This window comes from Melopsittacus undulatus, chromosome 1, assembly GCF_012275295.1.
Source record: "Melopsittacus undulatus isolate bMelUnd1 chromosome 1, bMelUnd1.mat.Z, whole genome shotgun sequence".
NCBI lineage: Eukaryota > Metazoa > Chordata > Aves > Psittaciformes > Psittaculidae > Melopsittacus > Melopsittacus undulatus.
The window spans coordinates 7,749,055-7,764,532 of NC_047527.1; the positions used below are offsets into that span (position 1 = coordinate 7,749,055).

General features: G+C 39.4%; 1 protein-coding gene across 1 annotated transcript in view; it reads left to right on the forward strand.

Moving 5' to 3' along the window:
• The window catches only part of ZFAT (zinc finger and AT-hook domain containing), a 74,006-nt gene that overhangs the window by 3,672 nt on the left and 54,856 nt on the right, over nt 1-15,478 (forward strand). Inside the window, exons 2-3 of the mRNA XM_005143809.4 lie at nt 8,421-8,591; nt 14,195-14,455. Of these exons, the coding sequence (XP_005143866.3) occupies nt 8,421-8,591; nt 14,195-14,455 (432 nt within the window). The remainder of the gene's footprint in view (nt 1-8,420; nt 8,592-14,194; nt 14,456-15,478) is intronic.

Here is a 15,478-nt window from a genome sequence, read left to right on the forward strand (position 1 = left end):
ATATTGACCTGCCTTACTATGGTTTTACATTAAATTTACAATCTGTGTTTGTGTCCTCTTGTGACAAAACTCTATAAAGATGTTTTCTTCTACTAAAGTTTTCTTTCACTGCTATTTAGCTGAGTGATTAGGTTTTCTTTTTTCCCCCTTCTAAGACCTTTGATGATTAACATCAGATCTGATGCTTTTAAATGCTGCTTTCAAGGACTTAACTCTTCTTGGAACCTTTTTAGTCCTTTTTGTGGTTTGTTTTTGTTTTGTTAAAGACTCTTTTTATCTTTATATAGTTCACATTGTTGAAGTTAAACGCAAACATTTTGCTCTTTATCACTTTTAAAGCATTTTGAGTGCTCCTTTAATCATAGTTACAGGGTAGCTCTCAAGTACTGTCACTTTGAGTGGGGTCCTGTATTTTCTTTAGATAAAGTTAAGAGCTATTTCTCCTTACCTGGTTTCCCTGACTGCTTTCTGGAAGACTACTCATTAGTGGTGTCTAAACATTTAATCATGGCATCCTGTCCTGACCTGACATTTAACCAATAAATGAAGCCTACAACAGATTGTTTTTATATGCCATTGTAACTTCTTTTATCCCCTTCAGTGAGTCACAGTCATCCTTACCCTAGTGGTCAGACTCATGCAGTCCTAACACTGCATTGTGAGTATTTCATTCCTCAGGGAGTTTGTTACTTGTTAAAATAGCCTGGTAGTCAGATTTGATCCTGAGTTGCTTCTAACAGGTGGCATTGCTTCATAAACAGTACTTTATGTTCTCAATATTTTAAGGTGGTCATGTCCCACTGACATCACAACAGTATTTTTCACAAGCTTGTTTGAATGTATGTCTTGTCAGTAATCATAGAATCATAGAGTGGTTTGGGTCTGAAAGGACCTAATGATCATCCAGTTCCAACCTCCTGCCATGGGCAGAGATGCCTCTCACTAGACCGTGTCACCCAAGGCTCTGTCCAACCTGGCCCTGAACACTGCCAGGGGTTGAGCATTAACAGCTTCCTTGGGCAAGCTGTTTCAGTGCCTCACCACCTTGTCTACAGGATAGAATCATAGAATCATAGAATAGTTAGGGTTGGAAAGGACCTTAAGATCATCCAGTTCCAACTCCCCTGCCATGGGCAGGGACACCTCACACCAACCTGGCCTTGAACACTGCCAGGGATGGAGCATTCACAACCTCCCTGGGCAACCCATTCCAGTACCTCACCACCCTAACAGTAAAGAATTTCTTCCTTATATCCAATCTAAACCTCTGCTGTTTAAGTTTCAACCCCTTGTCCTATCACTACAGTCCCTAATGAATAGTCCCTCACTAGCATCCCTGTACCCCCTTCAGATACTGGAAGGCTGCTCTGAGGTCTCCACACAGCCTTCTCCAGGCTGAACAGTCCCAACTTTTCTCAGCCTGTCTTCATACAGGAGGTGCTCCAGTCCCCTGATCATCCTCATGGCCTCCTCTGGACTTGTTCCAACAGTTCCATGTCGTTTTTATGTTGAGGACACCAGAACTGCACACAATACTCCAAGTGAGGTCTCACAAGAGCAGAGTAGAGGGGCAGGATCCCCTCCTTTGTCCTGCTGGTCACGCTCCTTTTGATGCAGCCCAGGACACAGTTGGCTTACTGGGCTGTGAGCGCACACTGCAGCCGGCTCATGTTCATTTTCTCATCAACCAACACCCCCAAGTCCTTCTCCACAGGGCTGCTCTGAATCTCTTCTCTGCCCAACCTGTAGCTGTGCCTGGGATTGCTCCGACCCAGGTGTAGGACCTTGCACTTGGCATGGTTAAACTTCATGAGGTTGGCATCAGCTCACCTCACAAACGTGTCAAGGTCCCTCTGGATACCTTATCTCGGACTTCTTGTGTTATCACAGTAGTATATACATTTATCTTTTCACAAGGAACTGTAAAGAAAACGGTAAACTAGTTTTGTTCCAATTGTTCTTTGTTGCTTCCCATTAAAATTTTATTAACTTCTATGTCATCATTTGAAAACAGTCTTCATGATTTTACCACTTCAGGATGAATCACTTCCATCTTTGGGGTCACCTGTCCTTCAGACTGTAATTTAAAAGTATTTTCGTAATCTCTTAAATTGGGTTAAAGCCTGATGCTCCTCTCTATGTTGTTCTCAACTTGTACTGTTCCCTTTGGTGTGTACAGCACTATCATATTGGTTCTGCTTGCAACAGGACCATTATGAATTCATGTCCCAAGTGCTTTCCCCCCCCCCCTTTTGTTCTCTCTGTCCCTGTATATTTGTACTGCTTAAATTTTTAAATGCAGCTTATTTCTTAATCAGAAACATTCACAAACTTCAGTGTAATTTAGTCTCACACAGCTCTCTGTAATGTCTGAGAGGCTCTATAGATGTAGTTTACCTGCTGAACTAAGCTTATGGCTTTGTTAGACAAAATGTTTAGTGTGTATAGTTAGTTTTTCCGTAATGTCTTATTAAGCAGCATAGATCTTGGTACCATCTTTCAGTTTTTGCAGGAGTGCATCCTATAACAGCACTGCCATAACTTCCCTCCTTCCTGTTAAAGAACATTTGTGGCAATTAACTAAAGAGAATTAAATTACCCTGATTTTAGTCAGCAGGTAAAAATGAGCACAGACATGGCCAGGTGCTCCTTTGCTTTGACTGGATATATTCTGTGTTGGGGGTTTGGTCTCAGCAGTTACTTTATGCTAGTGAATTAAGAATAATTGCTGTTCACAGTGGTTCAAATTCAGGTGAAGGAAGCCCTAAAATAGGTTTATGTTCTCTTGCCTGCTGCTTTCAGAACAGGTTTGAATAGGGATTGTTGTGATGCTGCTGTTCTAATAATAGCACATAGTGGCATGTTTGATATACTTTTTCCTTAATGTTTACTGAAGAATTTGGAGATGTGCCATAATCCTGCATGTTAATTACTGTATGATTCAAAGTAGAGAAAGCAGCAGGAGACAAGTATTGAGTTACTTAATTTTTTACTCTATCAAATGAAGAGAAATGAAATTATTTTATATTGACATCTTCATTAAAATAACTAAAATGCCATAAGGTCGAGGAAGAGGTTTAAGGAATAAATTCATGGCTAAATATAGCCTTCTAAGTCTCAAGTGTATGTAATCAAAACTTAATTCATTTAGAGATCCTTTTTTGTAAGACAGAAAACTGCACCTGAAGGTCACTTCCATTTTGCTGAAATACTGAAGCAGCACTCATTGCTCGAAGGTATTAAAACCACAGTCATACATTGCACAGGATTGAAAAAAATGTTTCCTTGCTGTGTTTCCTGTGAAAATATTTATTGAAGTCTGGACTAGTTTTTGCCATACGATTGTTGAAAGTACATGTGTCATAGAATCATAGAATGGTTTGGAATGGAAAGGGCCTTAACATCATCAAGTTCCAACCCCCCTGCCATGGGCAGCGCTACCTCACACTACACCATGTCATTCAAGGTTCTGTCCAACCTGGCCTTGAACTCTGCCAGGGATGGAGCATTTACCACTTTTATGGGCAACCCATTCCTGTGCCTCACCACCCTCACAGTAAAGAACTTCTTCCTTATATCCAGTCTAAATCTCCCCTGTTTAAGTTTCAGCCCGTTACCCCATGTCCTATCACTACAGTCCGTAATGAGGAGTCCCTCTCCAGCATCCCTGTAGGCCCCCTTCAGATACTGGAAGGCTGCTATGAGGTCTCCACGCAGCCTTCTCCAGGCTGAACAGCCCCAACTTTCTCAGCCTGTCTTCATACAGGAGGTGCTCCAGTCCCCTGATCATCCTCGTGGCCTCCTCTGGACTTGTTCCAACAGTTCCATGTCCTTTTTATGTTGAGGACACCAGAACTGCACACAGTACTCCAGGTGAGGTCTCACGAGAGCAGAGAGGCAGGATCACCTCCTTCGACCTGCTGGTCACACTCGTTTAGATGCAGCTCAGGACTCGGTTGGCTTTCTGGGTGTAGGTGCACTTTTTTGGGCTGTGAGTGCACAATGTCAATAATATATTACCTGATTATCATAAATAGCATTAATTTTTCTAAGATAAGTGCTTCTTTCTCCCCCTTTTTCATCCCAGTCCAACTTTAAATCCAATTAGCATAGGTAGTTTTCATAATTTGTGAAGGGGGCTGGAAATGAAGGAACCTGCTTCCCTGTCTGCAACTTTCTATTTGTTTTAGTAATCCATTTGTTGATTTCCCTTTGCTGTGTTTATGCTCAATGTAAAGAAAAAAAGATTGAGAAATATGCTAGGATCTTTGGAAAAATGAAAACAAAATAACTTCACATAGAGCTTAACATTTCTCTTTTCCAAGTAAGAAGAAAACCACTGGTATTATTTGTTCTAGTGTACCTTTAGCACAGTTTACATGGGCAAAGTGAAGATAATGGATTAACACAAAGTGTGTTTAGTGAAGGGAATGTTCGCATTTGGGTTTGGCTGTAATTCCTGTTGCTTGTTTACCTGCACACTTGATTACTGTGCCTTTCTTTCTCTGCATATTTAATTGCTCTCTAATTAATTGCTCTGTTGATTTCCTACCTCATTAATTATTCATTAATTAATCATTGATTCTCTGCATAGCTAATTAACTTATTGCTTATTTGATTTTTACACTTAATTGACTATAATTCATTACTCTATTGCTGCACCACCTAATTAGCAACTGGTTAATCAATTACTGTTTGCTTACTCCTAATCTAGTTGTTTAGGCCTGTGATCAGCAGGGTTTATCCTCTGCTATCTGCCAGGTTGGACGAGAGCCTTGGGCAGCATGGTCTAATGGAAGCTGTCTCTGCCATGGCAGGGGCTTGGAACTGGATGATCCTAAGGTCCTTTCTAATCCAAACCATTCTATGATTCTTTGATCTGACCTCCTTTTCCAGCCATTCTTCCTAAAATAATTTCCTTAGTTTTATTTCCATCTCTCCTCTGAGCAAAGCACATGGATTTTCTGCCTGTTCTCTTGATGCTTTCTGCACCTTCACTAACATTGTTCTCTGCCACCTGGTCTGTACACCCCTGGTTTTGTTCCAGCTTTACTTCTTTCTGATGGGCTTGTGTAATCAGGCACTTCAAACAACCACAGGGACTTTAGGGAATTCTTGCAATATCTGAAGGGTTACCAGAGAGGGACTCTTCGTCAGGGACTGTAGTGATAGGGCAAGTATAATGGGTTTAAACTTAAACAGGGAAGTTCAGGTTAGATATAAGGAGTAAGTTCTTTACTGTGAGAGTGGTGAGGCGCTGGAACAGGTTGCCCAGAGAAGTGGTAAATTCTCCATCCCTGGTGGTGTGCAAGGCCAGGTTGGACAGAGCCTTGGGCAACATGATCTGGTGTGGAGTGTCCCTGCCCATGGCAGAGGGTTGGAACTGGATGTTCTTAAGGTCCTTTCCAACTGTCGTGGTTTAAACCAAGTCCCCCAGCTCCCGGAGAGTTAGGAAGGAGAATCCAAAGAATGTAGCCCCCACGGATTGAGATAAGAACGGTTTAATAGCTAAGGCATAACACAAAACCCCTACTGCCATTTACTACTACAAATAATAATGATACAGCAAACAGCAAGTGAAAAGAATACAACACCCCACCAGCCACCGACCCATAACTCACTCCACCCTGCCCGGCCGAGCACCACGTGCTCCCTCCTCCATTTTCCTCTAGAGCTCTCTCTTTCCCAGTATGCATCCTGGGCATCACGTGCTATGGTATGGAATACCTCATTGCCTAGCCTGGGTCAGGTGTCATGTCTCTCCTTCCTCCCGGACTCCCCTCCTCCACCTGGCTGGAAAAAAACCTTGAACAAAAACACCCTCAAAACATGCTCAAACCATGACACCAACCCAAGCTGTTCTATGATTCTGCCCATTTCCAAGTCCTCAAGTGGGAGGAGTGAGAAGGAAAGTGGTGTGTGAGTACTGATTACAGCTCTTCAAGGAGGAGACAGGAAACACAAAACATTGAGACTGAACTTTTTGAGAAAACAACCAGCAGATCCAGAAGCAGAAACAGTGGCAAATAAAACCTCGGACCAGAAGCGTCATCCAGATAATGGAACATCCATGTTCAGTGTTAGTTAAACTTTCAGGTAAATGCTCATAGGTTTTGTAGTGTGGATTTTAAATGTGCATTTGCATTTAGAGAGAACAGTTACCTACTGCATCAGAAACAGGCTTCATTCACTTTTTTACTAAATAAAAGAATAATGCTGGCTAGAGCTGAGCCAGTTCAAAGGAACTTTTCCATTGTAAACATACTGCAATCAAAATAGAAATGTGTGTGCTCAAGATAGCAAAATGCTTGACAAGGAACCCTACCGAGCTCCTAAGAACATGTTGAGTGTATTATCCATTACAGAGCTGCCCGTGTGTGTAATATGGAGCGCTTCAAACAGCAGGAACAGGTATTTGTGTTATTTTGCAGATTCATCTTCAAACAGATGAAGATATACCCTGCCTTTTGCAGTAGTTGTATTCTTTCAAAGATAAGGATGCTTTTGTTATAGGTGCAGATGTTAGGTTAGGTGTCTTGTTAGGTGCGGATATATATAAGAGAGTCAGCTCTGCTGTTCTTAACATTTAGAACACCTTAAAGATGGATTTTTCCTGAGTGGAGTGAACCATGTAGTTATGTCATGAAGGGGGCGAAATAATGTTGAACAGGATCTTTACTTGGGGCTGTTTTGAAAATAGATCCCAAAATACAGCTTTCCGATTCTCTTCCCCCCAGCCTCACCCACAAATTCACAAAATAGCACTTTAGTTTTCTACCTATCCGGCTAATCTGTGGTTTGGTTTGTAACTCAAATAGCATTGTTTTTTCCAGTTTGATGTCCTTAATTTTCCTTAGGGACATTGAGGGAGAGGAGGAAACCAGTCTCTGGGTGAGGAGCTTAGGTCTGTTGCTGAACAAGTGGGCTGTTAAAATTGGTTCCTGGCTATTGTTAGGTGTCATCAGACACTGAAAGGAGCCACTGATTGTTAAAACAAATAACAGCAGTTTTAGGAAGCAAAGTCTCTGAACTGACTATTTTTAGCTGGGTTTTTCTGAACTGTTGACTTTATATTAGCCTTTCTTTATTGCTACCTGCTTTCTGTGGCTTTCAAATCACACTTCTAGAACCTGTGAATTAAAAGAAAAAGCAAAAAAAAAACCCATGAAGTTTTGACTAAGAAGTTCTGTAAAGTTTTGATTTAAAGCATTGACCAAGGAAAGTTTTCATGGAATTATTAATTTGCTTCTACTTTGAAGGTTTTTAGTTTGTTTGGGTTTTCTTTGAATCAGTGGGATTTTTTTTCCCAGAACTTGTTTGTCACAGGATAGGAAATACTAGATGATTAATGTTAATACTGCTTCTGAGGCTAATACAGGTGTGTCTTGGAAAAAGCATTTTCTTTTTTCCCTCTTCCTAAGTTTTCTTCTTATTCCTGCCCATTTTTCCCCATGTAGGTAGGTCAGGATGAGGCCTGATATTGTTCTGCAAATATTGGGATAAAAGGAGAGAAAACTGTGTTTGTAGAACCCTGGCAGTGAATGGCAAGAGGAAGAAAGGAAGACTAATTGCATAGCTGTGACTGTGGTGTAATGCAACAGTTGTGGTCTACAGCAGTGCAGATGTTTTAAGCATCCTTCCAACCCTTTTATTAGTGGCGGAGCCACAGCTAAGGTTAATAACACCTGAAACCATGCACTTAACATTTGTAACTCACAGTGTATGCTCATGGTAACATGCTAAGGTAAAAATGATGAATGAAAGCATATAGGTTTTATCATATCTATTTTCTAACAAATATTGTTACAGTGAACAAAAGTTTCCTTTTATGTTTTACAGTATTAAATTCTTCCTTCTTTTGCTTCCAGCACTTACGCAGGTTATCAGAGAAATTAGACTTGTTTATGTGAAGTAAGTAGAAAGGTGAAGTACGTGTAGGAAAGAACATTGAGGCCTATGAACAGAAATAAGGGTTTGGAGCCCAGCTGTATTTCAGAGCTGCTTTGTAAAACAGTAATGTGTTTTGCATTCAAATTGATGTGATACACAATGAACCTGGACGAGGACTTGGTGTCTTACAGAATTTCACCCTATATTTGAAAGAAATCTGAAATTGTAATGTTTGAGGCTGGAAGGGTAAAAAGGTTTCTGTTCTGCTTCCTCTTGGACCTTGTTAGAAAATATCCAAGATTTAAGCCAGAAGAACTGTTCTCCCTGTGAGGATGTGCATAGGAGTTTAACCATTTCTTAACTGAAATAAATTGGGGGTTTATTATGAATGTCTTCTTTTGATAGTGTAACATTCTTTGTTTCAGCTCATTACTGTCAACTGATGGTTACTGTGTTAGCTGAACCAAAACCTCAACAACTGGGGTAATATAAACAAGTGATTAACTGCTCATTTTAAACTTGTTTTTCAGGGATCAATTCCATCTTCATGTGTAAGCTTTGTAACTTATTTTCACCAAATCAGTCTGAACTGCTGTCTCATGTCTCCGAGAAGCATACAGAAGAAGGGACCAATGTGGATGACATCATTATTCCTCTCCAACCACTAACAGTACCCACAAGCATCAACAAAGATGGAGAAGGTATGTTCATACATTGAGAGGAATGTAATTTTTAAAGTCATTTAGTTTTTTAATAAAACATCTGCCATCCTTAATTTCATTCAGTGCAGAACAGGTTAGAGGACAGATGTGGATAAACTCAACATGTGAAAGGGGATGGTGACTTGGGCCATGTCAGGTATAGCAAAGTCTACATCCAACAGCTTTAATCTGAGCTGTATGATAGCAATGGAAAGCAACCAGGCCGTCATGGATGGTGTCATGTCATTAGGCTTAGGAATGGTGGTGTGATTTTTGAGTGATATAACTTGTTTGTTGTGATTCAAATAATATTAATACTTTTGTTCCAAAAAAGAAGTGATATGATTTGTAAGTTATAACTGTGCTTTGATATTGGCACTGATAAGAGTCTGGTAGCCAAATCGAATTAGTTACACAGAACAATTTGACTCTGCAGTCAAATTGTCAAAGAAGCTACATTCATTCCGTTTTTAACTGATTATAATTGCAATCCCTTGTAATATTAGAAATAGTCTGAAAGTGAATCAGGATTCATATCTTCTTTTAGGCCCTTACTGAGCAATTGATTTATCTTGCTGGCAAACCTCTTCCTTAACAGAACTATTATGATATTCCAATCATTATGTTTTCTGGATCTTAAAAACTATGTGCTCATGAATAAAACCCACTCTAATATCATACATAATACTTTTTTTAATCATTAATGTAAGCATGTGATATTTCTTCATTTATTTACCAGCACTAATTCAGCAGTTACGTTAACTTCTGAAACATAAGAAGATATTTCTAATAATAGTCATATAGTATTCAACTATAGCTGCTGTCTCTTTAGATGGTTGGTGGGGAAAAACTGCACCAGATTACTGTTTTACACAATGCCTAAAATTAACAGTGTATCAGAAAATGAAGAATAAATATCAGATCTGCATCAAGTTTCAAAATACCATTCTGATTTTATTTTAATTGTACAGAATGAGTTTCCTAGGCACGCAGAATGCATCTTCCTTTCTGAAATCTTTGTTTCCTCTTATCCCTTCACTAAATTGTATTTCTGAGTACAGCGAGACTAGGACTTTGTAGCTTATTCTCACTTCTTTTAGTAAAAAGGCCCTTCTGTAAAGGTCTGTCTGCATTGTGTCAGGGACTATCTGCACTCTCTGTATGGTAAGTTCTAAGCATACATTATACATTTATGAGAATAGTATGTAACTACCAGTATGATATGAAGCAGCAGGAATTAGACATATGCAGCTGTTAAGAACTTTGCAAATCTAATTATGTAAAATACAACATTCATCTGTTGAGTTACACGTTCATAAGTTACCTTTTCCATTATTCTTGGTGAATACTTTTCATCACCTTATACGATCATATGGTGCCACCTTTTTCAGATTACATAGCCCAGCTCTGTGCCGTCTGCTATCAGTAAGAATGTCAAGGTAAATCACTTTCAGATGGTTTTCAACTTGTATTCTAGAAATACATTTAACATCTCTTCTTTCCCATCACACAGATTGCTCAGAGAAGAGGGTAGTTTGTTCTGAAGTCCTGTTCAATTATTTCCTGTGTTCTGTTTAAAAAGGGTATGTTACAGTTGAATGCAAGATTTTGGAGTGTTCTTCCAAGGCATTTTTTCCCTCCTGTTATGGAATCTGCAATGATAAAACTTCTGAAATTTATAATATACATTTTTTCTCGGTGGACCCTTTTTGTAGTAATTCAGTCTTGTCTCTGAAAGTAGAAGTGATTGATAAACAACAGTCTTAGAAACTCCCTTTTAGTACTCATTGACTGATAGGTGAACATCTTACCTTTGAAAGCACGGTTTCTCTTCCAAGTATTAGGTAAACACTGTAGCTCCTCCAGAATGGGTATAAACGAGTGAACACAGAGTTGTTAATGGAGCTCTTTGTTCTGCCCGAGTAATAAATTGATGATTTTATAAGTCCTGTGAACAAGTAGAATGTTAGGCAAGTAATATGTGGTTATTACTCTAATGTTGTTTTATTGGCAGAGCTCTCTGCTGAATTTTATTTAGTCACGCCACTTTCCCATAGTTAGGTCATGATCTATTCAGATCGTTTGTTATAGCTGTTTTGATAAGGTGGTATTTGCATTTTGCTGTCAAGTAGAACCAAGGGTATTAGGCAGATGTTGCTGTCATACAAATTATGCATAAGTTGCATTGTGTCCAGCACTGGAGTGTGACATCTTTGGGAAATGATAGGTATTTACTTGTCAACTGCAGTCAGTCCTGCTGCACTTGTGCTTAGGGTTTTCTTTCATAGCTGTTCACTGTGATCTCCAACTTATTCAAAGTGCTGGTCAAAACTCTGCTGTTTGTTTTGTTTTTCTTTTTGCTAATTCAGATTGGTAATGATTTGAAGGACAGCATTAGAGACCCTAGCATCATCTATTCGTAATATTATTCCTTGATGGATCATTAATTGTTTCAGGCTGTATCTGCAGTATGGGATGCATGCTTTACTGATTATGAAACCTTGAAGACAGTTACAGTCTGGGTATCATAGAAATCCCCTCTGTTGGCTGATAATTGATAAAACTACTTCCACTGGAGCTCAGTAGCTCAGAAATGCAAAATGCTGTGAGGGAGGGTTGCAAAATTGGTATGAAAGGGTTGGTTTTTCTCCTGCTGATAATGAAGCTTTTGGTGTTATCAGAAGAGTAGATTTAGATAAGACATTAGGAAGAAATTCTTCCCTGTTAGGGTGCTGAAGCACTAGCACAGGGTGCCCAGAGAAGCTGTGGCTGCCCCATCCCTGGCAGTGTTCAAGGCCAGGTTGGACACAGGGGCTTGGAGCAACCTGGTCTAATGGAAGGTGTCCCTGCCCATGACAGGGGATTGAACTGAGTGAGCTCTAATGTCCCTTCCAATCCAAGCCATTTATGATTCTGTGATTCTGTATTTAAGCAGGCAGGTACTCAATTGCTCCTATGACAAGACAGAATACTTTTTTTTCCACTTGATATTAATTACACTATTAACTCAAAGGTGTGCTCTCTGTATGTAGTTATTTCTTTGCCTCGTATATGTAAGGGAAATTTTGAACAGATTTTGACTAAGATGCTGCCACCACCTCCTGTTCTATTGCATCATCTTCCCTTAAGATTCCTTGAGGTCATTAATTTGCCATATGCTCTCACTCAACCAATTTAGTAAGGTCTTTTGGCACATATACTTGAAAATTATTTATGTTTTATGTTTTATTTAATATTCTCTCATGACTTTTCAGACTTTTACATTGTGGGTCTCCATTTATCAGGCAGAACGTAGGCTATTGGCTTGATGCATACTCAATAAAAAACCTATATAGTTCTTAATCTTTATTCTTGATATACACTGGTTTTGGTAAAGGTTTCTGGTATAGGAGGAGGAGAAAATTAAGTTTGTTGTAGGAGGCACAATCTATATGTGGCATAGACCAGTCTTTCTTAGCCTGAATAATCGCAAGATACTTTCAAGCTTTTAGAACTGCAACAGTTGCTTAATTACTGGGCATTTCTCTCTTATAACCTGGAAGACATATTTCATACTTAGCCCATCTGCACTGTGAAAAGCAACAACAAAAAACGTACCACCAAATCCAAAGAAAAAAGCCCTCAAACCAACGGTAAAAGTATGAAATTCTGAGGAGAATAACTTTATTTTCTATTTTTGCACAAATCTCAAGATTTGGAACTATTTTGGTCTAAAAGAACACCTTTAAGGGACTTCTTTGCTGTGACTGCCTTAAGCTGAAACATGCCAAAAATTTAAGTTTGTTTTGTTTCTGAGCCTTACAAACAGAGTTCTTCACGGACTTTTTGTATGTGCCTGTCTCTGATATTCTGAAGGTGATGGCTGACAGGAGCTTAACACCTCCTGTGTTTCACTCAGCACATATAATGCACATTATGCTCCAGGGATTTTTGGCAATTATAATGACGGTATCAAGCTCTTTTTCATTCTCAAAGCTGGAAGTCAGTGCACATAACTGAAAGTTCTTTAACTGGGATCTTGGTCACTCTGGAAGAGACAATCCAGGCCTTATGTGATCTGAGCCGCACTCTGAAGAGTAGTTTCTCTGCTTCTTCACTATAGAAGGCAAATATTAACTAATTCGATAGCTCAGCTGTCTAACAAGAGAAGAAAAGAATGTTAAAATCCTGGAGGAAGCCTGACTGTTCTATTTCTCCATACAACATCAGCAAGCTCTTTTCACTGAATCATAGAATTATTTAGGTTGAAAAAAACCTTTAAGGTCATTGAGTCCAGCTGTTTTCCCAGCACTGCCACATCCACCACTAAACCATGGCCTTCAATGCACAGTAATTTTCCTTCTGAATGCAGTAGATGTGATACTTCACCAGATGTATGCTAAGACTTTAGAAAACCTATTTAAATGCTACCAGGCTTTGCTGTTTGAACAGACAGTTTCTGTCAGAAGAGGAAGGTTAAAGTAAATAACCAAAACCTGTACAATAGCAATCAGTTAATTCTTCAAGAAGCACAGTATAAGGAAGTAAAAAGCAATCAACCTCCACGATTAACAAGAAAGAGACTGATTCTTGTCATTGTATTAAACTATCCAATAGAAGTAACTCAGAAATCTCCTAAGATAACTTGGTCCCTATCTGGAAATTCCCCCCTTTCCCTCTATCTGCTTTTGTTAACTAAAAGTTTCCTTGGGATCTAGTTCGTTTGGTCAGTGAAGTCAACAGTTACACCTGTGAGTGGGTGATAGCAAGGTGGCTTTTGAAGTAACTACAGCAACAATGAGAGAAATCATCAGCAGGAAATAGTGCGAAGTATTTTATGTTGCCATGCATTTCTATGTTCACTGCATTGCATTGATGTTACTAGTATTTCCTCTACTGAAAAATGGAAATCATAGAATCAGCTAGGTTGGAAAAGACCTTTAAGATCATCAAGTCCAACCATTACCCAAGGACTGCCAAGACCACCGTGAAACCATGTCACTGAGGGAAAAATGGGAAATTATATTGTATTTATTAAGAACTTTGAATGACTTCAGATTTAATACCGTGAAATACTCACTAAGGAAACATTTTTTTCCATGGCTTCTGGAATTTATTTGTTGCCAGGATTTTTTTATTCCAAAGAAATCATAGGAAATATTGTTCAGTTGTCTTTTAAAAGCACAACGAGCTTTTGCTTTTTAAACAAAGATATACATTGACATGTGTTTCCTAGGAATACATGTCAATACTTGAGCCATTTCTTTGAGAGTGCTTAAATTGAAAAGGCTTTTTGTTGAGTGTCAGAACACAGCAGATCAACTTTGTAGAATATGCATGCTGATACAGTTATAGAACAACCTAAAAGAGTGCTTGCAGTGTAATTCCTGTAAAACTGACACTTTGATATCTGCCAATCTTTGTAACTCAAACTTTGCAGCTAGCAGAAATGCCAACAAATACCACTGTTCTCAGATAAGTATGTGTGAAGCTAAACTTTCTTTAAGCTTTATGGATAGAGGCTGTCAGACTTAATGTACTATTCCTGCTTTTCACAGATCAGATTGATATTGCCTGATTAGCCATGGAATTTAATTACACTTTCTTTTTAAATCTCTTTCTAGAGCTTCTTGTAGCAAAGAGGAAAAGAGGCAGACCAAAAGGCTCTACTAAGAAGTTTTGTGTGGATGAAGATGTGGCAGAAAATAACCCTGTTCCAAGTGAAGAAACTCTGCCTGGGACAGAAGAAGGAACAGAACTGTCTGAAGTCTCACCGGGAAGCTTGGAATGTAGAAAATGCAATCGGAAGTTCTCCAACACACGTCAGCTGAGGAAACATATCTGCATTATTGGTTTAAGTGAAGGAGAGGAAGAAGGAGATGGAGGTAAGAAAATATCCAACAAAAACATCTGAAGTGTGTAGGGAAACTGTTTTCATCTTGTGACCAAATTGGTAATGACTTGTAATCCTTAGCGTTAATTTCAAATGGAATGGAATTGTCAGTTTCTTTGAACACAAAAAGCACATTGAAGCAAAACTGAGAGTAAAACCAGACAAGGTAGACATGTTTATTATACTAATGATTGTCTTAAACTCCCTGAAATGCTGCTTCCCCATAAGCAACTGTTCTGTCTCTCACAAAGAGGATTACAGTTTTGCAACGATAAGTAGTAAGTGCCACAACGCTAAGTATCACACATAGGTGAGGAAGGATGATCCCAGAGAGGTTTTCCTATCTTGTGACCTGGGAAACCTGACATGTCTTCACTGTGCCTGCTCCCAGCCAAAAAGTGGAGCCGCTTCAGCCTCCACCACTTAGATGGGATGTGTATGGGGAGTTTGGCTGTACCTGGGTTGGGTCAGTTCCCCAGCAGCTGCCTCTAAGCTTGCTTGTTTTGAGATATAGACAACAGGTAATCATTTTAACTGCCATCCCTCTCCCACACTGCAGCATGAGCGGAATCTCTGGTGGATGTAAGAGAGGATGTTTGATGGATGGGGAATGTGATTTGGGTGGAAGACAGATTACAGTAGTGGACAGATTCTTGGAGTGAACCACTTATTCCTGCTGAATTAGAGCCTGCACCATTCTTAAAGATAGCACTTTTGGCCTTAGTTTAAAATGGTTTTGCCATCAGCTAGGTTCTGATTTAGGTGATAGTAGCTTGTATGACGCATAGTTTAAAAACATGCCAGTTAAGGATGTGTAGCTGTGCTTGCTAGATGTCCTATATCCAATTAGGAATGCAGAGAGCAGTACCTTCAGTTAATGGCACAAATAGAATCGTGGTATAGATCTAGTTTGGCAGGACTCTGAAAGCAGTGATTAATTTGGAGTTGACGTTAGCTTTAGTTATCAACACTGACGTGACCATTCCTTAAATGTGTTAGAAGACATAGGCACAGT